Genomic DNA, 25,143 nt, shown 5'->3' with positions numbered 1-25,143 from the left:
GTTATTGTTCACATCCAACATAAACACCATGGATGAAGTTTGCTCTCTGTTCCCAAGGAACAAAGAACAGCTTGCAGTGCAGGCTATTTGAGTCCTTAGGTCCTCCTCCAGATTTGTTCTCGCCTCTTCTATTCCTTGGATTCTGTGTCACGTAACAAACGTAATGTAATTCTTGTAAACTTGTGCCTGTAGGAGCTGACATAGCAAATATATGTAACGAAGCTGCTCTTCATGCTGCCAGAGAGGGTCACAAATCCATTGATACTTCCAACTTCGAGTATGCTGTGGAAAGAGTCATTGCAGGTAAGTGGTCTGTCCCTTTCTGTTGTTGTCTTCCTAACCTGTATCATGCTTCTCAAAAGGAGGCTCAAATGAGGAGGTGGATTCCAGGAAGGCAAATGGGTCCTACCTGTGTTCCCAGCTGTAGCCATATTCTGAAGACCACAAAAAGTTCTTTAAAGAGGACCCCGAGTGGATCTTTCTTCCCAAATCTGCAGGCAGCCTGAACAGATAGCTTGGTCAAGATAGCCAGTAGCAAAACTGTAAAGAGGGGAACTCAAATCTGGGTGTTTTTTTTTTTTTTAATGTAAAAAAGAAAACTTAAAAAAAAAAAAAATGAAGAGTGGAAGTTTCTCAGTTTTTGTTGTTCCTCTGGACACCTGCTGTATGAACATGAAAAGCAAAATAATGCAAAAAGGCTTTTTTTTTTGCCTGGAAGCTCAGGAATTGAAATGACAGAATAAACTCCAGGACAGTGGAGCACTGTTCTCCCTCTGAGAACATCCTGTCAGCCTTCCCTGTCGCTGGCTGTGTCAGTGCCAGCAGAGGATCCTCTCGAGATTACCCCGTGGCTGCATATTACAGGGAGGAAAGAACAGCTCCCAGAACTCCTGGCTTCACCTGAGGGATTTGTCTGCAGTGGGTTTCGCTCTGAACTGTCCCGTTGCCAGGTCTCGGGTCTCATAATCCAATGCTGAACTGCTTCCAGGCTGCAGTGTCGTTACCAGGGCAAACAGACTGGCACTCTGTGCTGCTCTGAGCAGGCCTTGTGGAACAGGATGTTTATGTTGGATTAGTTATTTCCTGATCTTGGAATTTAGCTTTCAGTGTTCGCTTTATCAGAAAGTGCTTACATAATGCCTCATTCAAGAGAAGATCTCAAGAAAACTTGACAATTTCACGTACCCTTTAAAGCCTTGGAGTGCTCAGATACCTGGGACTGCGTTTCCAGCAAGCCAAACTGCACTCAGCAGCCGTGAGAACGGAGGGCGACACAGCTAGCCATTCTGCAGGACTCATCAGCCAGAGCAAATATGTGTTTTACCCAGCCCTACGCAGGGCAGAAAGCACTAAACACACAGGAATCTACTTGGCTTTTCGTTCCAAAATCAACCCTTACGATAGCTCCACAGAGCAGGAGGGCAGGGTGAAAGGTGCAGCGCAGGCAGGAAGGTCTTGGGGGACGTGGAGCCAAAGGGGATGGATGGGTGGGTGTTACAGTGCATGGGTGGCAGCAGTTCCACTGAGGTTCTGTGGCTTCTAGGAGGTCAGAAAGTCCTTTTGTTGCTTAATTCCTCCGTGTTAGCAGGGCCTGGCTTCTCTTAAGATAGTCTAAAAGGTCCTAATCTCTGCTACAGGCCTAAATATTAAATGTTGCCTTGCCAAATAATAGGGATGCTTCTGGGTTTCACAATCCAGAGGGCATTTCAGTTGCAATAAAAGCTTTTTTTTTTTTTTTTTTCCTAAAGAAAGGATGCTACTGTGCTTTCCATTATAAGCTTCTGGTTTTAATAAGGGTGGTGTTGAATCAAAAGAGAACTTTGCAAGTCCAGAGGCCCTGTCAGCTTCAAAGCTCTGTGCTGCTGTAAGGGAGGAGCAAGAACTCCTCTCTGCAGCAGTCCCCATTGTCTTTGCCTTGGGAACAGGGAGCAGCCAGTAAGTCGGGTCCCCCGGGAGCGCGGGAGGAAGCCTGCTGGGTGCACAGAGGCGTTTAGGAGCCGTCCTCCGAAGCTGGAGGAGTGCGTGTACCCCGTGTAAGGCAAACAAAGATGCACAGAGCAGTTTCTTAGGTTATTTCTCATAAGTACGATAAGGACAGGCCTTCAGGGAACTCTTCTGCATGGAACTTGATTTATGCAGGCAAAGAAACAACCTCTGTAGGCACAGTGTGTGCTGTGGTGAAGAGCACGGTCCCTCCCTCAGTCCCAGGTGGGCTGGCAAACAAATGCTTCTGGAATTGTTCAAAGCTTTTATTTTTCCACGCACATACACAGTCACTCGCTCTGCTGAAGGCAGCGTAAAGGACCAACAGATTAAAATCAAGGCTATTGTGACTAATCTGCTGTTCTGTCACCATGTGCCTTGTAGAACGTAGTGGCTTGCAGGGTCCCTGGGCAGTAATTTTACAAGATCTGCCACACTGATTTTGCTGTTTCCATGTTTAATAAAACTCTTGACTTTGTTTAAAAATTAATGTTAATGGAATGTTATTTTCCAAGACACCAAGCAAGCTTGGGGTAATGCTGCTCTTGACTGTGCCTGTTCTACCCCCTGCAGCTCCTAGTGCTGTGCAGAGACATCGCTTGAAAGTGCTGACACTTTCTGTGCTCCACGTGCAGAGCTGTAACGAGTGCCTGATATGCAGTGTGTTCTGTAGTTAACGTATCTTCTACATGCTGGAAGCCTTACTCCCATTCAGCATTTCTTTTGAAATCCTAATTGGGCTTATTCTCTGTTATGGACTAGTGGCCTGGAAAATAGACACTTTCAGAAAACACCTTTTTGGAGGAAGTATTAAGTGTAAGTTATGGCTTAATTTGCTAGTTCTTAGGAGCCTGGGAATAAGCTCATATGGAGCATGCCATGTGGAATCAGAGGCATTTTTCTGGGTCTGGAGAAGGATTTTTGTATCCACTCTTGTTTTTTGTGCTGATTTTAACATTCCTAATGCACAAGCGTCTCAGTTGGATCCCCTCTCTTATTATGGGTATATATAATACAACATCTTGCCTTTTTCTGATATTCTGCCTAAGGGACTGAAAGACTATACAGAAAAATTGGTGCAATACTCCAGCCAGCCTGTTCTATTCCACGTGGTGGACTGACTTGTTGCAGAGCTATCCCTGGGCAGAGATAGTGTGGCGTGCTTTTAGCCAAGCTGGGAACAGGACCTAGATTTGCATTTTCGAGCTACGATTTAATCATTGCACAATCTATTGTTCGACTTTTGCCTGCGAGAGAAGGGGGAGAAGTTTCTGCCAGCGTTGTTGTGTACAGCCACATTACATTAAGAGCCACCAGGATGGACCGGCAGTGCTTGCTGTTCAGCCTGAGCTCCAGGGAGTGCAGGTTTAGAGCAGACGTGCTGGGGTTGCTTTTGCTGCAGGGACACAGGGCACCTCTTCCTCAGTATGAAGCTGAAGGGCATTTTCTGCCTCTCCTTGGTGGCCATTCGGCCTTAGACTGTGCCAGGTTGTGCACGTGGCTGCCAAGGGTGAGCTCTGCTAGTTGCACCTGCTGCCAGTTTCTCTTCTTACCAAATCCTGCTCTCTGTTGCTGCAGGCACTGCCAAAAGGAGCAAGATCCTGACACCAGAAGAGAGGAAGGTGGTGGCGTTCCACGAATCGGGCCACGCGCTGGTGGGCTGGCTGCTGGAGCACACGGAGGCTGTGATGAAGGTAACCCGGCTACCAGCCTTGTGTAAGGAAGCCTATCCCTGGGAGAGGAGGGAATCCGCTGGCATTCCCGTGTTCCCGTGGTGGTTCTGCAGCACTCGAGCTAAACGCTACCACGTCCCCCTGGCTTCTAAGAGCTTGGAGCTGTGAATACCCCAGCCAGGGGACTAATCTCCAAGGAAGTCTATGACTGGACTCCCTGATGACAGTGACTGATTGCACTTTGTGCTGCAAAGTTGGTAGCCGGCTGCTGGAGTAGTCTTGCATTTAAAAGCCAGCTGTAAAGCACTCCAACAATCTGCTGACCACCCTGTTGTTGAGTGTGTTTGGAGCAACTGAGTCTCCCAGTGCTGCTGCTCACCTCGTGCATCCCTTCCAGACAAAGCACTGTTCTGTGTGTGCATGCGCGTGTACATGATCTCTTTCTGCCACGAGATGCCAACGTGTTGGTGCCAATAGATCAGTCAGGCAATTCTGAGAGCTGCTCTGAGGCTGATCAGGAGAGAATTTCCACACACCCCCCTCCTGTATCAGCAGACTTGAGAACTTGCCTGCCTAAAGCTCCCCTTCCTACAGAGGAAAGGAGGAAAGGGAGCTCTTTCTTCCCTTTGTAGGAGAAGTCCTCCAGGACCCCAGAGTGTTCTCTCCCATGCACATCTCCTCCTTCAAAGAGCCTGGAAACTGGGGAGGGGTGGGAGTGACAGCTCCTTGGCATGTCACCAGCTGCAAATTCACTGTGAATGACCTATTGTATAGGTTGTTAATTACTCTCAGCAAGATGTGGCATTTTAAAAGATAGGAGAGGTGATTTTTATTTTCTAAAGATAATCCCATGGTTCTCCAGGTAGACTGAGTGACTCTAGAACACAATAAAGCAAATTCAGTTTGGTGTATACTCTGCAAAACCACTCTTAAATCTCTACATTTCACTGGTTTGCTGTTAAGGGCAACCTGGTTCTGTTATTTCTTGCTCTGCAATAGCAAAAAGTGTCTGCCCCTGTGAAGGCAGATTTTTCAGTACGGGAACACTGACGTCCTGCAGTTCATGGCCCTGTCTCTGTAGATCAACAAACCACATGAGGCCTTGACAAACCTCACTGGGAGTGCAGGCCTCTTCCTGCTCTTCCGTCTGCACCAATCTTTGGGAGCTCTTTCATTCCCTGCACTGATGGAGCTGCTCTGTGTTGCAGGTTTCCATAGCCCCTCGAACAAATGCAGCTCTGGGATTTGCTCAGATCCTGCCAAGAGAGCAGTACCTCTTCACCAAGGAGCAGCTGCTGGAGAGGATGTGTATGGCTCTCGGGGGCAGAGTGTCCGAGGCCATCACCTTTAACAAGGTCACTACAGGTGAGCAGCTAGACCATGGGCAGGTGAAGATAGTACTAAGAGGGCCTGAATTTCTGCCCTTTATCTCAGAGTAATCTGAGCAGCACACAGAGGTTTCCTGCCTTGAGCAGGGAGAAATGTCACTTTGCTTGCTTTGATCTTGGGCCGGCCTTTGTGACCATGAAGGTCTCACCTTGCACTTGCTACTGCACTGTCTTCCGTTTGTCCCAAAGCCTAAGGCTGTGGATAGGGTCCCTGGTGGGATTTGTAGCTCATGGGGGAGCGTGCAGCGCTCTGCCTCAATTCCAGCTAGTTACACCCAAACGGCTCACAGCAGGGCAGTGTATTCACTCAATGTCCTGGAGAGCTCTCCAGCACACCCAGTAAGGTTTCATTCCACATAATCCACTGCGGAATGCGGGGTATTCACTTCCATGGCCCCTGCAGCCCCTCTCTCGACTAGAGGAGTCCTTTTTTGCACGGGACGTGTGCTCCTCTTGTACTCAGCTCCGCATTGCGCCTTCCCCTCTCACCAGGAGCACAGGACGACCTGAAGAAGGTGACCCAGATCGCCTACTCCATGGTGAAGCAGTACGGGATGGTGCCCAGCATCGGGCAGCTCTCCTTCCCGGACGCGGAGAGCGCAGCCGGAATTGGTCGGCGCCCTTTCAGCCAGGGACTTCAGCAGATGATGGACCATGTAAGGCCCCCCTGGTTGTGCGTTCCCATTTGTTCTTCAATTTTGACAGTTCATTTGAAAAATGCAAGTATTTTGCATCCAAATGCTTCAGATATGTTCTAGCAATTAAGAAGTGGATTCCTGCAACTGAGCCCTGCTCTGTTTCTATTATACTGTGTCAGGACTATTCAGTGAGGCGTTAAGAGCAGGCAGGATCATAGATGGCTGCGAGTTCAGCACGGTAGCAATGTGCTGCCTGGAGCTGCACTAAGCAGCTATAAAATATCCTGTAATGTGTAAAACTGAAAGCTGTGGTGGTGATTCCAGTATGGACAAGGCCCTGCTGAGCTGGGAGGCAGGAGGAGGTGCAAACGTGACCTTTGGAGAGGAGAAAGGCTTTGCAGGGGGGAGAAAAAGCAGCCTTGGAAGACCGTAGTGTAGTTGTAGAACTGAGGACAAGTACCAGGCTGGGGAAGGCTTGGGCTGTGCAAAGGTCTTTCCAGGCCCCGAGCTGTCCCATGTAGAGCTAAGCAGGCCCATGCGATGTTTAGACCACAAAAAACATGTGGCTTAAAATCTCAGTTGTGCAATTTAAATATCTCCCAGCTCTAGGTCAGAGAGGCTTTCTAACCAATGATTGATCGAAATAGCAGCGTTTTCACAGCAAATTGAGCCTTTCTTGATTGAAGAAGAAGAAAACAAAACAAACAAAAAAGCCTGCCTTAGCAGGAGAGTCAAATAGCAGGAAACTGCAAGGCTGTTTGGGAAGCCCTTAAGGTTGTGCTTCCCCAGGGTGTGTGCTAAGCTACCTCCTTTGCTAGTGGGCAGCCCCCTGAGCTAGACTGCCTTTCCCTCAGCTGGGATTCTCCTAGGGAGTTGTGCCAGTGGAAGAGTTTGCTGTTGCTTATCATAAATATTCTCGGGTTCTTTTTTTTCAGGAAGTTTATATGTATTTTCTATGAGCCGGAGCTCTTTTCTATCAGCAGGAAGCCTAGCTCAGTTTGCAGATTCCATTCCTTGGTGCTCCCACTGTCTGTCCCCAACCCATTCTTGCTGCTGCCTGTGTTCCAAACCTCTCTTCGTGTTCCTCTCTCTTCCTAGGAGGCAAAGGTGCTGGTGGCTCAGGCTTACAGACGCACGGAGAAGCTGTTGTTGGACAACCGGGACAAGCTGCAGGCGGTAAGCGCCTTCCTGGGGTTCCTGGCCCTGCTGTTTTGTGTCTCCCCGTTGTGCTGGGAAGTCTTGCAGTGGGGTGCTGGGCCTCCCCTGCCTGCTGTGGGGCAGGGGGTGCTGTTTGCTCTAGACCCCCCAGATTAGGAGGATGCACAGGGAGGGTAGGTGCCTTCTCCAGCAGTGGGTAGCCTGACTCCTGGCACCAGCTGGTATTTGCAGGATGGAGGAGGAGGAGGAATGCTCTGTCCAGGAGCTTGGTTGAAAACTAGAACTCGTCTCCCTCATCTGCCCTCCTTGGCTAGCCTCTTGGCAGTGTAATTTCCTGGAAAGCAGATAGTGACCATTCCTGTGGAGCCTGCAAAGGCAGGAGCAGCTCATCCTGCCAGGTTCTGTAGGTGAGCAGGAATCAAGCGCATGGTTTCTGGGGACGGTGGAAAAAATGCAGAATCTGTTATCTCAGTTGACTGATCTGGCCCAGGCCCTCAAGTGATTCCAGGCAGTTCTCCCCTGCCAGCTCCTTGGCACCTGATACGCGGAGGAGTCACCGTTGCAAGACTAGAGTTTTGCTCCTTCATTTTGTGCCGAGTGCCCCCTAGCCGATCCCCCTGGCATGTCCCCACCCTGTGCCACGGAGGTCTGTGCCTGTCCCCCAGGCAGGGCTGCTCCTGGGTTGCAGCTCCCTGTGTAGACGCTGGACCTTCTCCTCAGGAGTCTGGTCTGTAGCGCCCGAACTGATGAGGAGCCAACGTAAATTCTGCAAATAAAAACACCACATGCGTGTACACACGTGTGCACACAAAACAAAGCCCCTGCATCCACCCAACTGCAGGGCATCCTTGCGTGCTTAGTAAAACGGGCAGGACGAGCTTGCTCAGGCGCCTGCTGTTGCCCGCGTCGCAGCAGGACAGCGCTGTGGGAGTGCTCGAGGCTCGTTGTGACGAGACCTCCTCTCTCCAGGCCTTCCCCTGTTCCGATACTTCCATTTAGCAGCAGCCGGACATTTGCTAGAGGCTCACGATGGAAAAACTTTCAAGTCAAGCCAAAGTACCCACAGAGTGAACGTTTCGGTTGCCAGATCAGCATGTCGCATCTTGTCAGCAGAGTTGAGCAGTTCCATGGCTTTGACAGCCACCTGCTGCTCAAACGTGGCCCTTCTGTTGGCAGAGGGGCCAGAGGCTCCTCTTTCCTGGCGAGCACCTTCCAACGACCTTCAGCCCGTGCCTGCAGGAGCAGGCAGCTCCGCTGCCTCTTGGTGCTGCCTTACTGTGTCCAGGGCAGCTCTGCCTCTGGTCTCAGCCACTCTTACCTGGCATCCTGCACAGGGGCAGTGACGGTGGCAGGAAGGGCTGCTCTAACTGTCCCTGCAGTTCTGACTCCGCATCGTTCCTCAGCGCTTGCTCTCTATTCCCTGCACTCATGCTATGTATTCCTGGCCAAACTGCTCGTGCGGAAGGTGCCGGCTGCCTGGAGACCTTGGCACTGGCTCCAGCAGGCTGTGGGGTCGCAGCATCCGCGGGGCGGTAGCCAGGGCTCTGTTCATGCGTCTCCAGCACGTGCTGTGTCCAGATGTTGGGATGTGCCTTGAGCTGGCAGGGAAAGGAGCTCAGAACAGTTCAGAGAGGCTGTTTTCAAGCTGCCCTGCCTCAGGCTGCCTTGTTTACTCTTTTTAGCTCTCTAATGCCCTCCTGGAGAAAGAAGTGATAAATTACGATGACATTGAAGCTTTGATTGGGCCTCCACCTTATGGGCCAAAGAAAATGATAGCTCCCCAGAGCTGGCTTCAAGCAGAGCGAGACAAGCAAGACACAAGAGATGAAGAGATGCCCCAGCAGCCACCAAACCATGAGGAGGAGGAGGAACCGCGGCTGAGACCAGTATGAAGCTCACCCCAGTGTGGAATGGAAGGATCTAGAAACTTCTTCCACACACGCACCCTTGCCCTTCTCAGCTTTGGGATCCAAGATGCTGAGCAGGGAATCTCTCTGTTGTTACGCAAAGGTTAAGGGATGGTGTCGTTGGTTCCTGTAAGGACCTTTTCTCTGCAGGAAGGAGAAGTTAAGATTTTTAAATTATTTCTCTGCAGGATAGTGGTGATTAGGAGCTGGGTAAGCCTAATCTGCTGGAAAGATTCCTTGTGTGGGAGCAGTGTAGATGTTCTCAGGGTGACAGATCCCCTGAGTGCTTGGAAGCCGTCCCGGCTGTGCCGTGTTGTGTAGCAGGAGGGCCCCGCTGCTCCCTGCAGTGCCAGGTGCCTCGGTGACCTCCCTGGGTGCGACCCAGAGCCACTGGAACTGCCCCCTTTGATCGTAAACCACAAACTGAAAAAGAGAGGCTTCATTAAAATAAAGGGTCCTTCCTATGCTGCTGTGTTGGAGTGTGTCAAGATCGGGGTGTGGGTTTGGCACCGGTGGAGCTCGTTGGAGCTGTGGTGATTTCCAGGACAGGGGCTCTCCTGGCCAAGGGTTTGTGCTGAGTTTTTATAAGCGTTTCAGCAGCAGAGAGGGGGAAATCCCTCCTGCCGTGGGCAGCGTGAGCCAGAACTGGGGCTGTAGAGCAGCGGTGCTGGGGTCGGCACTGCTGGGGAGCCCCTTGCTCCGTCCCTGGCCCTGCAGTGCTGGCCAAAGACATTGTGACCGAAGGGCTGCTGTCCCCAAGGATGGTGTCACCCCGAGGGCCGCAGGCCTCGGTGCCCTCCGCTCTCCTCCCAGCTGTTACGGGCTCAGCTTCTTCCATGAGAATGTTCTGCAGTCGCAGTGACAATTTTTACAAGCCTAGACTGCCCCTCTCCCTCTTTGCTGATTTTATTATTATTATTATTATTATTATTATTATTATTATTATTATTATTATTATTATTATTATTATTATTATTATTATTATTATTATTTGAATGGAAACCCAGCGCGGGTCGGTGGCTGTGCCGGGGCGCTGCCCGAGGTCGCGGTGAGGGGCGCGCTCCGCTGCCCGGCTCCGCGCTGCCCCCTCGCGGCGCCGCGCGGGCCCTTTAAGCGCCGCCATGTCCACTGCGGGCACGGCGAAGCCGCCTGCCAGTCCCCGCGCGACGCGCCTCCCCATTGGCCCGCGCTCCTGCTATCCCAGCGTGCTCAGCGCCGCCGCGTCCTTTTCCCGTCGGCCATTTTCCGTGGCGGGAGGTGAGTGGGGCCGCCGCGGCGGGGCGGGGGGCTCCATCCGCCGCCATCCGCCCCCGGCGGAGCGCAGCCGGGGCCGGCGGGCGCGCCCAGCGCTCCGCGGAGCCCGGGGCAGCGCGGCGGGGCGCGATGGCGGCGGGGCGCGGCGCGCTCACGGCCCCGCCGCCCGCAGGCAGCCATGGCGCCCAGCCGCAATGGCATGATCCTCAAGCCGCACTTCCACAAGGACTGGCAGCGCCGCGTGGCCACCTGGTTCAACCAGCCCGCGCGCAAGATCCGCAGGTGAGTGAGCGCCGGAGCCCCGCGGCGCCGCGGCCGCAGCCAGGGGATGAGCCGCCTCCGGAATCGCTGAGCCCTGATGATTCCGTGAACCCCTCGTGCCTGATGGCTGCGCCGCGCCGCCCCGCGCTGCGCCCCGGGCCGCGAGGGGCCTCACCGGGGCGCCCGGCCCCGCTCGCTGTCGCCCCGCAGGAGGAAGGCCCGCCAGGCCAAGGCCCGCCGCATCGCGCCGCGGCCCGTCGCGGGGCCCATCCGGCCCATCGTGCGCTGCCCCACGGTTCGGTACCACACCAAGGTGCGCGCCGGCCGCGGCTTCAGCCTCGAGGAGCTCAAGGTGCGTGGGGTGATGCGGGGAACGCGGGCAGTGCCCGGGGTTGGGTCCTGCTGTAGCTTTGAGCTGCTCACGGGCAGGGTCTGCCTAAGCTGCCTCAGGCCACGTGTAGCTAGGGGGAAACTTTTTGTTTTGTTGCATCTAAAGGCTAAAATTGATGTTTCTGTGTGCCCCATAACTACGGGATGGGGAAGCAATGGCATGTGTCAAAGCGAGGGGCTCCTTGGAAAAATAAGTATCACTCGGCACGTTTACTTTATCAAAATCAGATTCTGGTAGAGCCTTAATAAAGATTCCTTTTTTTTAAGAAAATAACAAATCGCTTTTTATTAAATATTTTGTTTACTTGTGAAATGTATTTATACAAGTCCTATATGACGTAGCCTGCGCGAGCTCCTTTGTGCTGAGGAGCAAGCAGAGTGCTAACTCGTTTCTGATGGAAGCAGACTGTGTTGTGCCAAGACACACAACTGTCCTGCTGGGTTTTCATGCAGGAGCTACGAGGTGGCTTTGCAGGACTCAAAAACTGTGGGAAGCTTTCGGTGCCTTCCCCCTGCTCCAGGAAAAGGTCCTCCTGGAAGCTCTTCCCTGGTGCGGTCCCTAGCTGCTAAACATGGGGTCATGGTGGCCACCCCAGGAACCCACCACTTGGTCCCATACAGTGGGCAGAAGCAGATGTTAATGTTTGCTGGCAGCCAGAACCTGCAGTTTCCTCTTGTGAGCTGTTTGATAGCTAATTAAAACATTTATAACAGTGGCATTAGTGCGTTGAAGCAGTAAAATTGTTCCTCTGAATACTAAGTGCTTCATTACTTTGTGTTACTGCTTGAAAATTAAAGAAACCCTAAGTGGTACATTAATAATTTGAATCTTTTAAACAAAAAATGAGATTTTTTTTTAATGAATGTTTCAATTCCACCCCCTGCCCCTTTCCTTCTGCACAGGACTTTTGGTCCCCTTCAGTTATCTGTGTGATGACCTTATAAATCTCTGGCTAGCGTGCATCATATTGCAAATGTCCCACTGCTAATCAGCTCTGGGGTTGTGTTCCCTGTCATGGGAGGATCCTTCTGCAGCGGGAGATCCGTGCAGTGTTTCAGCTCCTGAGGGGCTCTTGGGTGTCTGTCTTTACCCTGACGTAATGTGAGTATTGACCCTGCTCCATTTCTCCTTAGCTGGCTGGCATTAACAAAAAGTTTGCCCGGACTATTGGGATCTCCGTGGACCCCAGGCGACGGAACAAGTCGACAGAGTCCCTGCAAGCCAACGTGCAGAGGTTGAAGGAATACCGCTCCAAGCTCATCCTCTTCCCACGGAAGCCCTCCGCGCCTAAGAAAGGCGACAGTTCCGTAAGTACTCGACCCTTAAAAACACAGAATCGGTTGCAGGTAAATTGTGGTTATTAGCTTGTCACCTTAGGCCCTTGGTGGGCATCAAAAGCTTCCAGAACCTGAGCTTTCTGGGAGGAGGAGCCCTTGCCTGGCAGGGCAGCCCCGACGCGGCGCCCGTGTGTGTGTGAGAGGAGCTGGGAGTGCACGGTGAGGCTGGAACCTGGCTGCAGCAACCTGCTGTGTGTGGCGCGGCTTTGGAGTGGGCTTTGGCATTGGGGCTGTAGTGCTCTGATTCTTGCCTAGCCAGTTGAATTTTAGTTTGAGAAGCAAAATTATCTGTAGCTGAAAAGTCTGGAATACGTGATGTGCTGTGGTATTGCATGGAAGGCAAGCAAAGGCAAGGGCCAAGGTTTTCTGAGCTGAGTGACTTAGTGGAATGGAGCGATTGTGTTCTGTGAAGATGGTTCCTGTTAAATTACAAAATGTTTTTCACTGAAATCTTAGCGAGATCCACGGTAGAGTTGGCTGTCCTTGTCCTTGCTCTGTGACATGCACCAGCGCTGAGATGAGAGGCAGTGTTGTAGTACAGTTCACAGGCACAGAGTCAGGCCTTGCTTGGTTGATTTTTCAGAATAGGGCAAGGAAGGTTTTTCAGCATTTTATGTTCCCTAGTTGAGCACAGAAGTTCTGCTGAACACAGTGGAATGGTTTTCAAGTAGGGAGGGCTGCTCCCTTCTGTCTGACCTGTGGGACTGGCAGAGGTATGGAAAGGAGGATCCAGGTTTTTGATGCCAGTGGTCTCCTTGCTGCAGGACGATTTGTAGTGTGAACTTGTTAAGGAGGTTGAATGCATGTGAATGTAAAATAGATTTTTCTAAACTCCTCAATTCCATTTTTTTTGCGTTTTATAGTTCAAAGTAATTTTACCTAGTTGAAACATTTTACTTTTGCTTAATTCCATACTGATACAGGAAGCTGAAATTAGCCTTAAATTGAATTGTTTTGGAATACACAACATAGTCAAACTAAAAATGACCTAGTAGTTTCCCACACTTTTCCAGCTGGCTGTACTGGCCGCATCCATCCTGACTTGGTAGCCAGACAAAAATGCAGGTTATTGAGAGAATTTGTCTGTGCTGGATACTTTTAGAGCTGCACTAGTGAAATGTTGAGTTTTTTTACTAAAGCTGAATCTCTGATAGTTAGCAATGCGTTTAAGCTAGGGACCTGTGTACAAGGCAGTTTTTAAATCTAGGTACTAGACTGAGAAGATTTACATACTTCTCTGGCTGGTGCATTATTATTATTATGTCCTGACTGTGTGTTTCTCTCTGGTTATGCAGGCTGAGGAACTCAAGATGGCAACTCAGCTGTCCGGACCAGTCATGCCGATCCGGAACGTAAGTGTGGCTTAAAACTGGGCGTTCCTGTCGCGTGGTCAAGACTTGACCTTGCTGGGAGGATTCCCCTCTCCCTGCTCTCACTTGAGGGTGGTTGTCTTCAGACACTTGCCATCCTGGCTCAAAACCCCCCGAGCAGCTCAGGCTTGGCCTTGTGTTTTGCCACGGGTGTGACTTGAGCCGCTCGCTACGCGGCGCTGAGAAACCCGGCTGCCAAGAGCTGTTTGGAGCCCCGCTAAAGCTCTGACCGATGGCAGGGTGCTGAGGTGGTGAACTGTGGTGCCTGGAGCTTCCCCTGCACCCAGGAGCAGCAGCAGGGTGTTGGGCACAACGTGTTGGCCGGGGGTGGTTGTTTATTCCAGTTTTACCTCCAGCTGGCTGGGAGCAGCGTGTCTGTGTAGACAGTCTAGAGAGGGCCGGGGTGGAACTGGTACAAAAACCCAGCAAAGTTGAGACACCCCTGGGAGGGCTCAGGCTAAAACCCAGGCTGAGTGAGCACCTCCTGCCCGTATGTGCCCCCGTGGGCAGGGGGGCAGCTTGCTGCTCAGATGCAGAAGTGGGGGCACGTGTGGCTGCCGTGGGCAGCGGTGGAGGGGACGTGGGCACATGAGAGCCCGGGGTGGCTGGGGCCCTCTCAGCCCCTGCCGCTGTTTCTCAGCGGTGCTGCTCGTTGGGCACCACAAACCTGGCAAAGAGGCCGCTTGTTTTTCTGGCCTCGTGCTGGCGCGCTGGGAAATCAGGAGCTGGTTGAAAGGAGGTGTCTGGCGGAGCGATGATAAGGGCCGGGCCTGTGGGTCGCATAAATACTGTATTCTTAATGGCATCCTGGAGCTAGTTTAAAACCATGTAGTGAAAATAATTGTGTTAAACCTTATAAATACTGTGTTGTGTGGGAGCCTCTGCTGCTGAGTCTGACTGTCTGGCTCTTGCTCCCGCTAGGTTTTCAAAAGGGAGAAGGCCCGTGTTATCTCAGAAGAGGAGAAGAACTTCAAGGCCTTTGCCAGCCTGCGTATGGCCCGGGCAAATGCCCGACTCTTTGGGATTCGTGCTAAACGTGCCAAAGAAGCCGCAGAGCAGGATGTGGAGAAGAAGAAATGAACTGTTCCGCTTAGAACTGCTAATAAAAACATGCAGAAATGTAACGGGCTGTGGTGTCTCCCTAGGACAGCGCAGAGGGGACGGCGGGTTTGGCTGTGCTGCTCCTCTGCGCGGGGGCCTGTGCCGCAGCGTGGCCCGGGCTGCCGGGAGCGCCGACCGCTTTGGTGCCGGCCGAGGGCAGCCACGTGGAGAGGGCTGCGGCCTGGGGCAGGCGCCCCTCAGGGCAGGACTGGAAATGTCCCGGAAAGGGAATAGGCCCCTTTCCGAGGCCTCTTGGCTGTGCCCGGGGACTGGGCAGGGGCTTCCTCCTGTGCGGGAGCTTCCCCGGCTCCTGCGGCCGCGCGGACTCGAGCCGAGCCGCGACCTGCATCCCACATCTCTGCGGGAAGCCCCACGCCTTGCCGGGAACGGCCGTGCCGGCTGCATGGGCCTTTTCCCAGAAGCCGGGGCTCTGCTGGGACGTGTGACAGGGCCAGGTGGTTTCTGAGGAAACGGGGACTCTGGTTTGGGCGGCTCCGGCGCGCGAGGGGATGTCCGCAGGGACAGCCTGGTTCTGTGCCCAGGGCGTCCTGCTTGCTCCAAGTGCAGCACTGAACCAACCGCGCAGGTTTGGAGAGGAGAAGGTTGAGGCTGGTGCTGCTGCAAAGCGCCGGGTGTCACGGGGGTGTCACCCTTGGGTGCCCGCTGCGTCTCACCGCTCCGCTCTGCTGCTCCCTGCAGCCCTGGGCCCGGCCGGCGTGACCGGGAGCTGCTCCCGTGCTCGGCACGACGCGGTGCAGGGCGGATGGGGGCTCTGCGGGGCCGTCCCGTGACCCGGGTGCCCAGGGTGCCCCGTTCCGGCAGTGCCCGCGCGCAGCGAGGCCGCCGTCCTCCCTCCCGGCCTTCCGAGGGAGGCGCGGGGCGATCCCGGGGCCTCCGCTGTGCTGGCTCCCGCTTGCCGCTGGGTGGAGCAGAGTCCCGGTGCCCGCGCGCGGTGTCACCGTGGGGCAGCGAGGGGCTGCCCTGGGCTCCCCGCTGCAGCCCGGCCCCCCACTCCGGCCTCGGGGCTGGGGCGCTCCCAGTGCGTGGCCCTTCCCTGGAGGAACGCGGGGGGCTCCGGCCACGGCCACGCGGGGCTGAGCAGGGAGCCGGGCACGGGCTGTGACCACAGCGTGACGCTGGGCATGAGGGGTGACCATGGTGCGATGCCGGGCATGGGCTGTGACCGCAGCGTGACACTGGGCACGAGTGGTGACTGCGATGCAGCACTGGGCACGGGCTGTGACTGGGGTGCGGTGCTGGGCACAGGCTGTGACTGCGGTGTGACCCTGGGCACAGGCTGTGACTGCGGTGTGACACTGGGCACGGGCTGTGACCGCGGTGCAGCGCTGGCACCAGCCCCGCCGTGCCCGGAGCGCTGATGCGGCCCCTCCGCTGCCTCAGCACCGCGGGGGCAGCCGTGCGGCTCCGCCGGCCGTGCCGCGGGAATCCAGTCACTGCTCCTTGGAGCTGCCCCGGGTCGGGCCGGCGCCGCGCGCTGCGGCGGGCCCTGCAGCGGGGCAGCACCGCGGCCGCAGCCCCGGCGCAGCGCAAGCCGTCGGGCTGAGCGCGGCGCAGGGAGGGAGCGTGGCCTAGTTCTGCCGCGCCGGCAGGGATTAGCTCCCGAGCCGGGTCCCCGCAGTGCCCTCGCGCTCGTTAGCCCTGCCTGCATTTTAATGCCTCCGAATACGGGCTAATTGCCTCCTCCTTCCCAACGCGGCGCTGCGGCACGGGCTGGCAGGGCACGGGCTGGCAGGGCACGGGCTGGCAGGACACGAGCGGAGCAGCCTGAGGGACCAGGGTTCAGGGCCGTTACAGGTGTCCGGGGCCCAGGGACGGCGCTGGCACATGGGGGCTGCTCCGGGGCACCGCGACGGGCCCGGCTGCGTGTTGGCTGTGGGTGCAGGGACACGACGTGCCGGGCAGAGCGGCGGGTGGCACGTGGCCGCCCCTCGGAGCATGGCCGGGACAGGGCCAGGGCCACCCTGCAGGGCGCATAGAGACGGGCGCCGAGGGCTGGCGCGGGGCACCCTCTGCAGCCCGGGGCTCGGTGGGGCCCAGTGCCCGCGGGCGGGCGCTGCTGCGGCGGCGGCGCCGGCAGCGAGGCGGTTAACGGAGCCGGTATCTCCCTCTTAGGGCTCCGCTCCCGAACTGCAGCTTGAGTCAGTTGTGTGGAGGTGGCGGGCGGCGCGGCGGCTCCGCGGGCTCGGCGGCTCCGCGGGCGCCCGCCTCGCGCTCCACGCGCTCCACGGCCCCGGCGCGCCCGGCACCGCCGCGGCAGGTGAGCGGGGCAGGGCAGGGGGCCGCCGTGTCCCCGCGCAGGGGCTGGGGGTGCCCGCGGGGCTGGGGAGGGGGCGATGCCGGGCGGCAGCACCGGGTGCCGGGGCAGGGCAGGGCCCGGAGCGACTTCGGTGGGAAACTTTGGCCGGGCGGCAGCAGCTCCCGCAGGGCCGGGCGCTGCCAGCCCCACCGCAGCCGCAGGACCCGGGACCGGGCGCAGCCCCGCGGCTGCAGCGGGAGGGGACGAGCGGCCCCGGGTTCGGCAGCGCCCGGGGATGCGCCCAGGGCGCAGGGATGGGGATGGCGCCCCGGGGGACGCAGGGCACCGCCGGCTGCTGCCCATGCCCGGCGCGAGGCTGGGCATGGAGCAGGGCACAGCCCTGGCGCCCCTGCGAGACGTGCAGAGCCAGGGGTGCGGGCACTGCCGTGGGGATGGGGCGCCACGGGGACCAGAGGTGCCTGGGGAGCGTCCACGGGGCCAGGGGTGCGCGGGCGACACGCTGCATCCGCGGGGTCACCAGGCTCCGCTCAGCCCATCCAACACCTCGCAGGACCCGCGGAGCCGCAGGGACGGGACCCGGCGCCCGCTGCGGAGCCGCCCGGAGCCACCCGGGGCTGTCCCTGCTGGGCTGCAGCCACCACCGGCCGCGTCCGCCCGCGGCGCCGCCAGGCTCCGGGCTCCGCGGGCGCCGAGCCCCGGGCATGCCGGGCGTCCCCGGGGCGCGCTGAGGCCCAGCCCGTCGCGGCCGCCCCGCATGCCCTTGGCCCCCGCGCTGCCCCCGGCCGCCCCCCGCGCCGCCGCCATGAGCGAGGCGCAGGCCCCGCTGGCCGTGCTCTCCAAGGTGGAGCTGCGCGTGAGCTGCAAGCACCTCCTGGACCGCGACACCCTCAACAAGTCGGACCCCTGCGTCCTGCTGCTCATGCAGTCACAGGGCCAGTGGATGGAGGTAGGCAGGGCCGGCGGGTCCCTGTCCTGCTGCGCGGAGCAGCGCGGAGCCCCGGCTCAGAGCTGCATGTGCAGGGTAGGGGGTGCAAGGCGCAGGGCATAAGGTGTGGGATAAATACAGCATGCAAGGAGACAGGCGCAGGGGTGCAGGGTGCATGCACCATGCAGGGTGCATGCCATGGTGTGCAGGGTGTGCCGGGTGCCTGGTGCATGCGGGGTGTGCAGAGCACAGTATGCAGGGAGCAGGGGGTGCAGGGTGTACAGGGTGCACGCAGAAGGTGCAGGGTGCATGCAGGGGGTGCAGGGTGCATGCAGGGGGTGCAGGGTGCATGCAGGGTGCATGCAGGGCACACAGGGTGCTGTGGGCCCCTTGGGCAGGCGGCTCCTGGGTCAGGACATTTCCAGGGCTCCAGCAGGGCCGGGGCAGGGGCTGCAGCTGCCCTGGGACAGGGCCACGCTCGGGGTGCCCTGGCCCTGTGGGTGCTCGTGCAGAGGGATCCGCTGTCCGCACAAGCTGCACCGGCACCGGCTCCTCTCCGCCGCTCCCGGCTCAGCTCCCGGCTCAGATCCCGGCTCAGCTCCCGGCAGCTCCGCGCTCGCTAATCGCCGCTGCTCAGCCGGCAGATTTAGCGCTAAATCCCTGCGCGTGTCATGGACTCCGCGCCGGAGCGGCGAGCGGGGACGAGCGGCAGCGGCCGGCGCTGGGCGGTGGCCCCGGGCCCTGCTCTGCCGGTCCCCGCGGTGCCGGGCCACAACGCGCCGCGTCGCCCCACGGCCCCGGCACGAGGGCAGGTCACGGGGCTCTACCTGGGAGCCCGGGGCCGTTGGCAGCGCCGGGACAGGCATCTGGAGCTGGTGTGAGGCCGATGGCAGCGGGGACGGGCACTGCCTCCTGGTAACGAACACGGCCCCCCGTGGAGACGGAGGCTCTGCGAGACGAACGCGCTCTGGGAAACGCAGCCGGTGGCACCCGTGACACCCGCACATCCAGCTGGGACCCCACGGTGGGCTCGGGGCGATGGCCCCGGGCGGGAGGGTGGCCCTGTCCCCACTGTGCCCCATCCAGATGTGCCTCATCCCAGCCATGCCCTGAGCCAGTTGTTCCCACATCCCAGATGTGCCCTGTCCCCGCTGTGCCTCGTCCAGACGTGCCCTCAGCCCAGATGTGCCCCATCCAGATGTGCCCAACACAGCTATGGCCCCAGCTGTGCCCCGTCCCCCTCCCGCCGTCCCCACGGTGCCCCGCGTTGCAGGTGGACCGCAGCGAGGTCATCAAGAGCAACCTGAACCCCGTCTTCGCCAAGATCTTCACGGTGGATTACTACTTCGAGGAGGTGCAGAAGCTGCGTTTCGAGGTGTACGACAGCCACGGGCACGCCGGCGTGGGCGCGCACGATGACGACTTCCTGGGGGGCATGGAGTGCACCGTGGGGCAGGTGGGCACCGTGGGGCAGGAGGGCACCGTGGGGCAGGAGGGCACCCTGCCCGTGCCCGCGTCTGCGCCCCTCCTGGGGCTGCAGCTCCCGGCCCTCTCGCCCCGCTGCAGATCGTGGCGCAGAAGCGGGTGACCAAGCCGCTCTTCCTCAAGTACGGGAAGTTCGCGGGCAAATCCACCATCACGGTGAGCGGCCGAGCCCCTGCGCGGCGCCGCGTGGCTCCCAGCCCGGTGCGGGGCGGTACCGGACTCATGCAACATGCTGGTGGGACCAAGAGGGGACATATGGGTGGCACCGAGCTGGTGCAGCTGATGACACCAAGCTGGGGTGTGTGGGTGGCCACCCTGGTTGCCCACCCGGCTGCAATGGAGGAAGGAGGACCTGGGGCCCCCATTTGCTGCCGGTCATTCTGAGGCCTCCACGGACCATGGATGGTGCATGATGTCCCATGATGTCCCATGCTGTCCTGTGCTGTCCCATGCTGTCCTGCACTGTCTTGGGGCCCTGCAGGGGCAGGGATTAGGGAGCCCCCAGCGCTGAGCTCCCCACGGCCGCCCGTCCCCGCAGGTCATCTCCGAGGAGATCTCGGGCAACAACGGCTACGTGGAGCTCGCCTTCCGCGCCAAGAAGCTGGACGACAAGGTGAGGGGCAGGGGGCGCGGGGCGCACGGGGACCCGCTGGCCGGGGGGCAGCGCGGGGGCACCGGGCTCTGCTCCCCCGGCTCTGGTCCCTCCAGGACCTCTTCAGCAAGTCGGACCCGTTCCTGGAGATCTACCGCATCGACGACGACCGCAGCGAGCAGCTCGTGTACCGCACCGAGGTGAGGCCGGCCCCGTGCGGTGCCACCGCCGGCGCCACCGGTGCCAGCGCGGCCGCTGTGACGCTGCCGTCCCCAGGTGGTGAAGAACAACCTGAGCCCCGTGTGGGAGCCCTTCAAGGTGTCCCTCAACTCGCTGTGCAGCTGCGAGGAGAAGAGGAGGCTGAGGGTGAGGAAGGGCGCTGGGGCGGCGCGGGGCTGCGTGCGGGGCGCGTGCTCACCGTGCCCGCCGCAGTGCGTCGTGTGGGACTACGACTCCCGCGGCAAGCACGACTTCATCGGCGAGTTCTTCACCACCTTCGAGGAGATGCAGAAGGCCATGGGCGAGAACAAGGTGGGCGAGCGGCGGGCGGCCCAGGGCGGGGGCTATGGGGCTGGGGGCTGGGGAGCCGCAGGGCTATGGGCCTGGGGGGCTGCAAGCTTAGAGAGCTGCAGGTTTATAGGGCTGCCAGGCTGGGGGTTATGGGGCTGGGGGTAGTGGGGCTGCAGGGTTATGGAGCTGCAGATTTGGGGGTTATGGGACTGGGATTGCGGGGCTGCAGGGTGCCGGGCAGCCCAGGCAGCGCTTGTGCTGCGGCCGCAGGTGCAGTGGGACTGCATGAACCCCAAGTACAAGATCAAGAAGCGCAACTATAAGAACTCGGGTGTCGTGGTGCTGCTGGACCTCAAGGTGAGCCGAGGGGGCACCACACACCCTGCGTGCACCGTGCATGCACCACGCCATGCATCGTGCACCATACTGTGCACCATGCTGTGCACCATGCCATGCACCACACCATGCATCATGCACCATGCTGTGCACCACACCATGCATCCGTGCACCACACTGTGCACCATGCTGTGCACCACACCATGCATCGTGCACCACACTGTGCACCGTGCTGTGCACCACACCATGCATCGTGCACCACACTGTGCACCACACCATGCATCGGTGCACCACGCTGTGCACCGTGCATGCACTGTGCTCTGCACCATGCACTGTGCACCATGCCATGCACTGAGCACCATGCCGTGCACCACGCCATGCACCATGCACCGTGCCACCCACCCCTGCGGGCAGCTCCTGCGTTTGCAGCCACCCAAACACCAGGGCCCCGGGGAGAACCGGGTCAGCGGGTGCCGGCTGACACGGGCGCCTTGGGAAGATCCACAGGGTCTACTCCTTCCTGGACTACATCATGGGCGGCTGCCAGATCCACTTCACGGTGAGCGGGGCCCGGGGCGGCCGCGGGGCCGCGGGGCCGGGGGTGGCACAGGCGCTCACCGCCTGCCTGGCCGCAGGTCGCCATCGACTTCACGGCGTCCAACGGGGACCCGCGCAACAGCTGCTCCCTGCACTACATCAACCCCTACCAGCCCAACGAGTACCTCAAGGCGCTGGTGGCCGTGGGCGAGATCTGCCAGGACTATGATAGGCAGGTGCCCCCGGTGCCCGTGGGCCAGAGCGGCCCCATGCGGGGTCCCCGCCGCGGCCCTCACGCCTCTTCCCTTGCAGTGACAAGAAGTTCTCGGCGCTGGGATTCGGGGCCAGGATCCCTCCCAAGTACGAGGTGAGCGAAGGAGCCGCCGCTTCCACAGGACCTGGCGAACATCCCGCATCCCCATCCGTGCGGTATCACCCCGACCGGGCTGCATCCCGGCCACGCTGCCCCTCCGGGTATCCCTGTCTGTGCTGCACCCCTAGGCATCCCCAGCCATGCTGCATCCGTGTGATCCCTGTCCCTGCTGCTCCTCGGGACATCCCTCTCCGTGCTGCATCCCTGTCCCTGCTGCACCTCCGTCCCTTCTGCACCCTCCTGTCTTTGCTGCACCCCTGGGCACCCTTTTTCCTAGTGCACCCGGGCAGCCTTGCCCGGCGGTGCCAGCTGGTGATGTAGGGATGCTGGGAGCCACCACGGCAGTGCTCGACCCCCTCCTCATGCAGGTGTCCCATGACTTTGCCATCAACTTCAACCCCGACAACGACGAGTGTGAGGGTGAGTCCAGCTGGGGCCGGAGCTGGAGCCACCAGCCGGGCCCTGGTGTCCGGCTCAGCCGGCCCCGCTCCGCAGGCATCCAGGGCGTCGTGGAGTCCTACCAGAGCTGCCTGCCCAAGATCCAGCTCTACGGCCCCACCAACGTGGCCCCCATCATCTCCAAGGTGGCTCGCGTGGCGGCCGACGAGGAGCGAACCAGGGAGGCCTCCGTACGTAGGGCGCCGCGCTGAGACCCGACGTGCTCGTTGCACCCACCGTGGCTCCAGCGCCTCCCTGAGCCCTTCTCCATCCCTGCCTGGGGCTCCTGTGTGTGCGGGGCCCCACGCAGCCCTCCTTCCTCCCCAGCAATACTTCATCCTGCTCATCCTCACGGACGGCGTGGTGACGGACATGGCGGACACGCGCGAGGCCATCGTCCGCGCCTCCTACCTGCCCATGTCCATCATCATCGTGGGCGTGGGCAACGCCGACTTCACCGACATGCAGATCCTGGACGGCGACGACGGCGTCCTCCGCTCGCCCAAGGGCGAACCGGTGCTCCGCGACATCGTGCAGTTCGTCCCCTTCCGCGAGTTCAAGAACGTGAGTGGGGCGCCGGTGCTGAGCATCGCCGGGGCTGCATGGGGCCGAGCACCACCACGGCGTGCTGCAGGGCTGCACAGGGTGCAGCATCACCCCTGCATCGTGCTGGGGCTGCGCATCGCTGGGACACAGCACCACGGCCGCATGGGGATGAGCAGCGTTGCAGAATGGTGCTGGGTTTGAGCATCATTGTGGCACAACACCAAGACTGCATGGGACTGAGCAGCACCGTGGTGCAGCTGAGCATGGTGCTGAGCACTGCATGGTGCTGAGCTGCATGGTGCTGGACACTGCATGGGGCTGAGCTGCATGGTACTGGGCAACCGTATGGGTTGAGCACTGCATGGTGCTGGGCACTACATAATGCTGAGCATCACCATGGCTCAGCATCAGGACTGCATGGGGCTGAGCATGGTGCTGGGCACTGCATGGGGCTGAGCATGGTGCTGGGCACAGCATGGGACTGAGCATGGTGCTGGGCACTGCATGGTGCTGAGCTGCATGGCACTGGGCACTGCATGGGGCTGAGCACGGTACTAGGCACTGCACGGTGCTGGGCACTGCACGGTGCTGGGCACTGCATGGAGCTAGGCACTGCATGGAGCTGGGTGCTGGGCACTGCATGGCTCCGAGCACTGCACAGTGCTGGGCACTGCATGGCTCTGAGCATAGTGCTGGGCACCGCACGGTACTGGGCACTGCACAGCGCTGGGCACTGCATGGCTCTGGGCACGGCCAGGGCCATGGGGGCCGCAGCGGCGCCCGCCCCAGCCCTCCCGCCGCCCGCAGGCGTCGCCGACGGCGCTGGCCAAGTGCGTGCTGGCCGAGGTGCCCAAGCAGGTGGTGGAGTACTACAGCTACAAGGCCTTCCCGCCGCGCTGCCCCCAGCCCGACACCCCCGACTCCAGCCTGGGCTCTCCGCAGTGAGCCCCGCGCGCCGCGCGCGCCCCGGCCCCCCGTCCCGCCGCCCCGCGCTTGCGCGGCGCCGCCGCGGCGCCCCCGGCTGCATGACACCCCCGCCAATAAAGCAACGAGCCCTCTGCCCCGCGCCGCCTGCTCCTTGCTGCCCGCGCCGACCGGGGGACGTCACGGCGAGCCGGGACACCGGGGGTGACAGCGCAACCTGCCCGGGAAACCCAGGGCGCACAGGGAGGGATGGGAGCAGTGGTGGCCCTCGGGTCCCGCCAATGCCCAAAGTGTTGCCCATGCTGGGCATTGTGCCAGGAGCAGGCAGCGTGCTGCACCCTGTGCCATGCACCATGCCATGCAGCGGGCCATGCGTCGTGACATGCACCGTGACACGGACCGTGCAATGTTCAGCATTGCACTGTGCGTTGTGCCAAGTGGTGTGCGCTGTGCCACGTGGCATGCGCTTTGCACCGTGCCATGGGCTGTGTGCCTCCCGTGCCATGTGCCGTGCCAGCTCTGTGCCTCCCGTGCCACGCGCCGTTCTGTGCCCTGGGCAGTCGCCGTGTGCCGGGGCGTTCAGCACTTGCCACGTGCTGGGTGCCCTGTGCCGCACGCCTGTGTGCCAGGGCATTGCCGCGCGCGGTGCCCACGCGTGCAGGGGACGTGTCCCCATCCCTGTGCCCGTTGTCCTGCCCGGTGGCCGCGGCACCGCGGCGGCCGCCGTTCCCGAGAGCAGGCGGCGCCGGGCCCCATCCCCGCGTATTTATAGCTCCTGAGTCATCCCCTCGCGAGGGGATAACGAACGTTGCCATGGGAACGCGGTGCCCGCGGGAGCCGGACAGGGACCCCTGTGGGGACCGGGGGACCCCGGGGGACATCGCAGCTGCCTGGGGCAATGGGAGGGCTCGGGGGGTGGTCAGGGGGGGCATTGGAGAGGGGCCCTAGGGCAGAGCACGGGGGTATTTAGAGGGTGACACTATTGGTAGGGGGACATTGTGGGGGTGCTGGGCAGAGCAGGGGGCTGTGGGGACACTGGGGACATGGGGGTGCCCGGGGAGCAGCACCCGGCCCTGCCGCGGGGCTGCGGGAGCCGGTCCCGGCCGCGCTGGTGCCCACCCGGTCATTGCCCCTGGCCGGAGCCAACGTTCCCAGCGGATTCGCCTCCGCCCCGATGCAGCCCCGATAAGGCCGGGACGCTTCCTGCCACCGGCGCCCGTTTCCCCGGTGCAGGCACACGCACGCAGCCATGAGCAGCAATAAATATGTATTTGGGACCGTGCTTTCCTGCCAGGGGGCCCGGGCCACCGCGGAGCTGGGGGTCACAACCGTGGGTGGCAGCCAAAGGGGAAGGAAGGGCCCCACGCAGCCGTGACACAAGGACGGAAATGTCCCCATGGTGGCCCCTGGCCTGGCTATTGTGCAGCGCAGCCGCACGGCACCAGCACTGCAGTGAGGGGGGTGCACGGGCTGCAAGGGGAAGGGGCATGCAAGGGACTGCAAGTGGGGGGGTGCAGGGGGCTGCACGGAGGGGTTGCAAGGGGACCAGGGGGGTGACACCCCCCATGGCACACGGGGACGGCACCGCCGTGGTGCAGAGAGCTGCATGGGTTGCAAGGGAGAGATGCAGGGGGCTGCACGTCTGCAAGGACGGGTAGCAACAGGGCTGCACAGGTTGCAATGGGGGGATGCAGGGGGTTGCATGGGGGCTGGAGGGAGGGCAGCAGCCGAACGCAGG

The 25,143-nt window shown here is 59.8% G+C and overlaps 3 protein-coding genes across 3 annotated transcripts in view; all 3 read left to right on the top strand.

Annotated features, from left to right (window-relative positions):
- Positions 1 to 8,949, top strand: part of SPG7 (SPG7 matrix AAA peptidase subunit, paraplegin) — a 29,058-nt gene extending 20,109 nt beyond the window's left edge. Inside the window, exons 12-17 of the mRNA XM_088526230.1 lie at positions 193 to 303; positions 3,562 to 3,677; positions 4,865 to 5,021; positions 5,537 to 5,700; positions 6,781 to 6,858; positions 8,523 to 8,949. Coding sequence (XP_088382356.1) covers positions 193 to 303; positions 3,562 to 3,677; positions 4,865 to 5,021; positions 5,537 to 5,700; positions 6,781 to 6,858; positions 8,523 to 8,732 — 836 coding nt within the window. The 3' untranslated portion in view covers positions 8,733 to 8,949. The remainder of the gene's footprint in view (positions 1 to 192; positions 304 to 3,561; positions 3,678 to 4,864; positions 5,022 to 5,536; positions 5,701 to 6,780; positions 6,859 to 8,522) is intronic.
- Positions 8,950 to 10,172: 1,223 nt separating this feature from the next.
- On the top strand, positions 10,173 to 14,484 carry RPL13 (ribosomal protein L13). The gene is made up of 5 exons (XM_088526228.1): positions 10,173 to 10,283; positions 10,473 to 10,614; positions 11,787 to 11,960; positions 13,286 to 13,342; positions 14,282 to 14,484. The coding sequence occupies exons 1-5, from the start codon at positions 10,180 to 10,182 to the stop codon at positions 14,438 to 14,440; spliced, it is 636 nt and encodes a 211-aa protein (XP_088382354.1). The 5' UTR covers positions 10,173 to 10,179; the 3' UTR covers positions 14,441 to 14,484.
- A 3,006-nt stretch (positions 14,485 to 17,490) lies between these two features.
- Positions 17,491 to 23,543, top strand: CPNE7 (copine 7). The gene is made up of 15 exons (XM_088526237.1): positions 17,491 to 17,685; positions 18,938 to 19,120; positions 19,231 to 19,305; positions 19,688 to 19,762; positions 19,858 to 19,941; positions 20,018 to 20,107; positions 20,174 to 20,272; positions 20,522 to 20,608; positions 21,087 to 21,146; positions 21,223 to 21,356; positions 21,437 to 21,491; positions 21,866 to 21,917; positions 21,993 to 22,126; positions 22,263 to 22,499; positions 23,289 to 23,543. The coding sequence occupies exons 1-15, from the start codon at positions 17,494 to 17,496 to the stop codon at positions 23,424 to 23,426; spliced, it is 1,695 nt and encodes a 564-aa protein (XP_088382363.1). The 5' UTR covers positions 17,491 to 17,493; the 3' UTR covers positions 23,427 to 23,543.
- Positions 23,544 to 25,143: the final 1,600 nt, after the last annotated feature.

Source organism: Tinamus guttatus, unplaced genomic scaffold (genome assembly GCF_059628265.1).
Source record: "Tinamus guttatus ecotype Peru unplaced genomic scaffold, ASM5962826v1 Tinamus_guttatus_pri_ptg000244l, whole genome shotgun sequence".
Taxonomy (NCBI): domain Eukaryota; kingdom Metazoa; phylum Chordata; class Aves; order Tinamiformes; family Tinamidae; genus Tinamus; species Tinamus guttatus.
The sequence above is the reverse complement of the archived record's forward strand: the minus strand, read 5'-3'. Positions and strand labels throughout refer to the sequence as shown.

Coding starts and splice junctions, on each gene's coding strand:
- RPL13 (XM_088526228.1), top strand. CDS start 10,180: ATGGCGCCCAGCCGCAATGGCATGATCCTCAAGCCGCACTTCCACAAG. Junction 11,961..13,285: donor CTAAGAAAGGCGACAGTTCC/GTAAGTACTCGA, acceptor CTGGTTATGCAG/GCTGAGGAACTCAAGATGGC. Junction 13,343..14,281: donor CAGTCATGCCGATCCGGAAC/GTAAGTGTGGCT, acceptor TGCTCCCGCTAG/GTTTTCAAAAGGGAGAAGGC.
- CPNE7 (XM_088526237.1), top strand. CDS start 17,494: ATGCCCTTGGCCCCCGCGCTGCCCCCGGCCGCCCCCCGCGCCGCCGCC. Junction 20,108..20,173: donor AGGAGAAGAGGAGGCTGAGG/GTGAGGAAGGGC, acceptor TGCCCGCCGCAG/TGCGTCGTGTGGGACTACGA. Junction 21,147..21,222: donor GCTGCCAGATCCACTTCACG/GTGAGCGGGGCC, acceptor GCCTGGCCGCAG/GTCGCCATCGACTTCACGGC.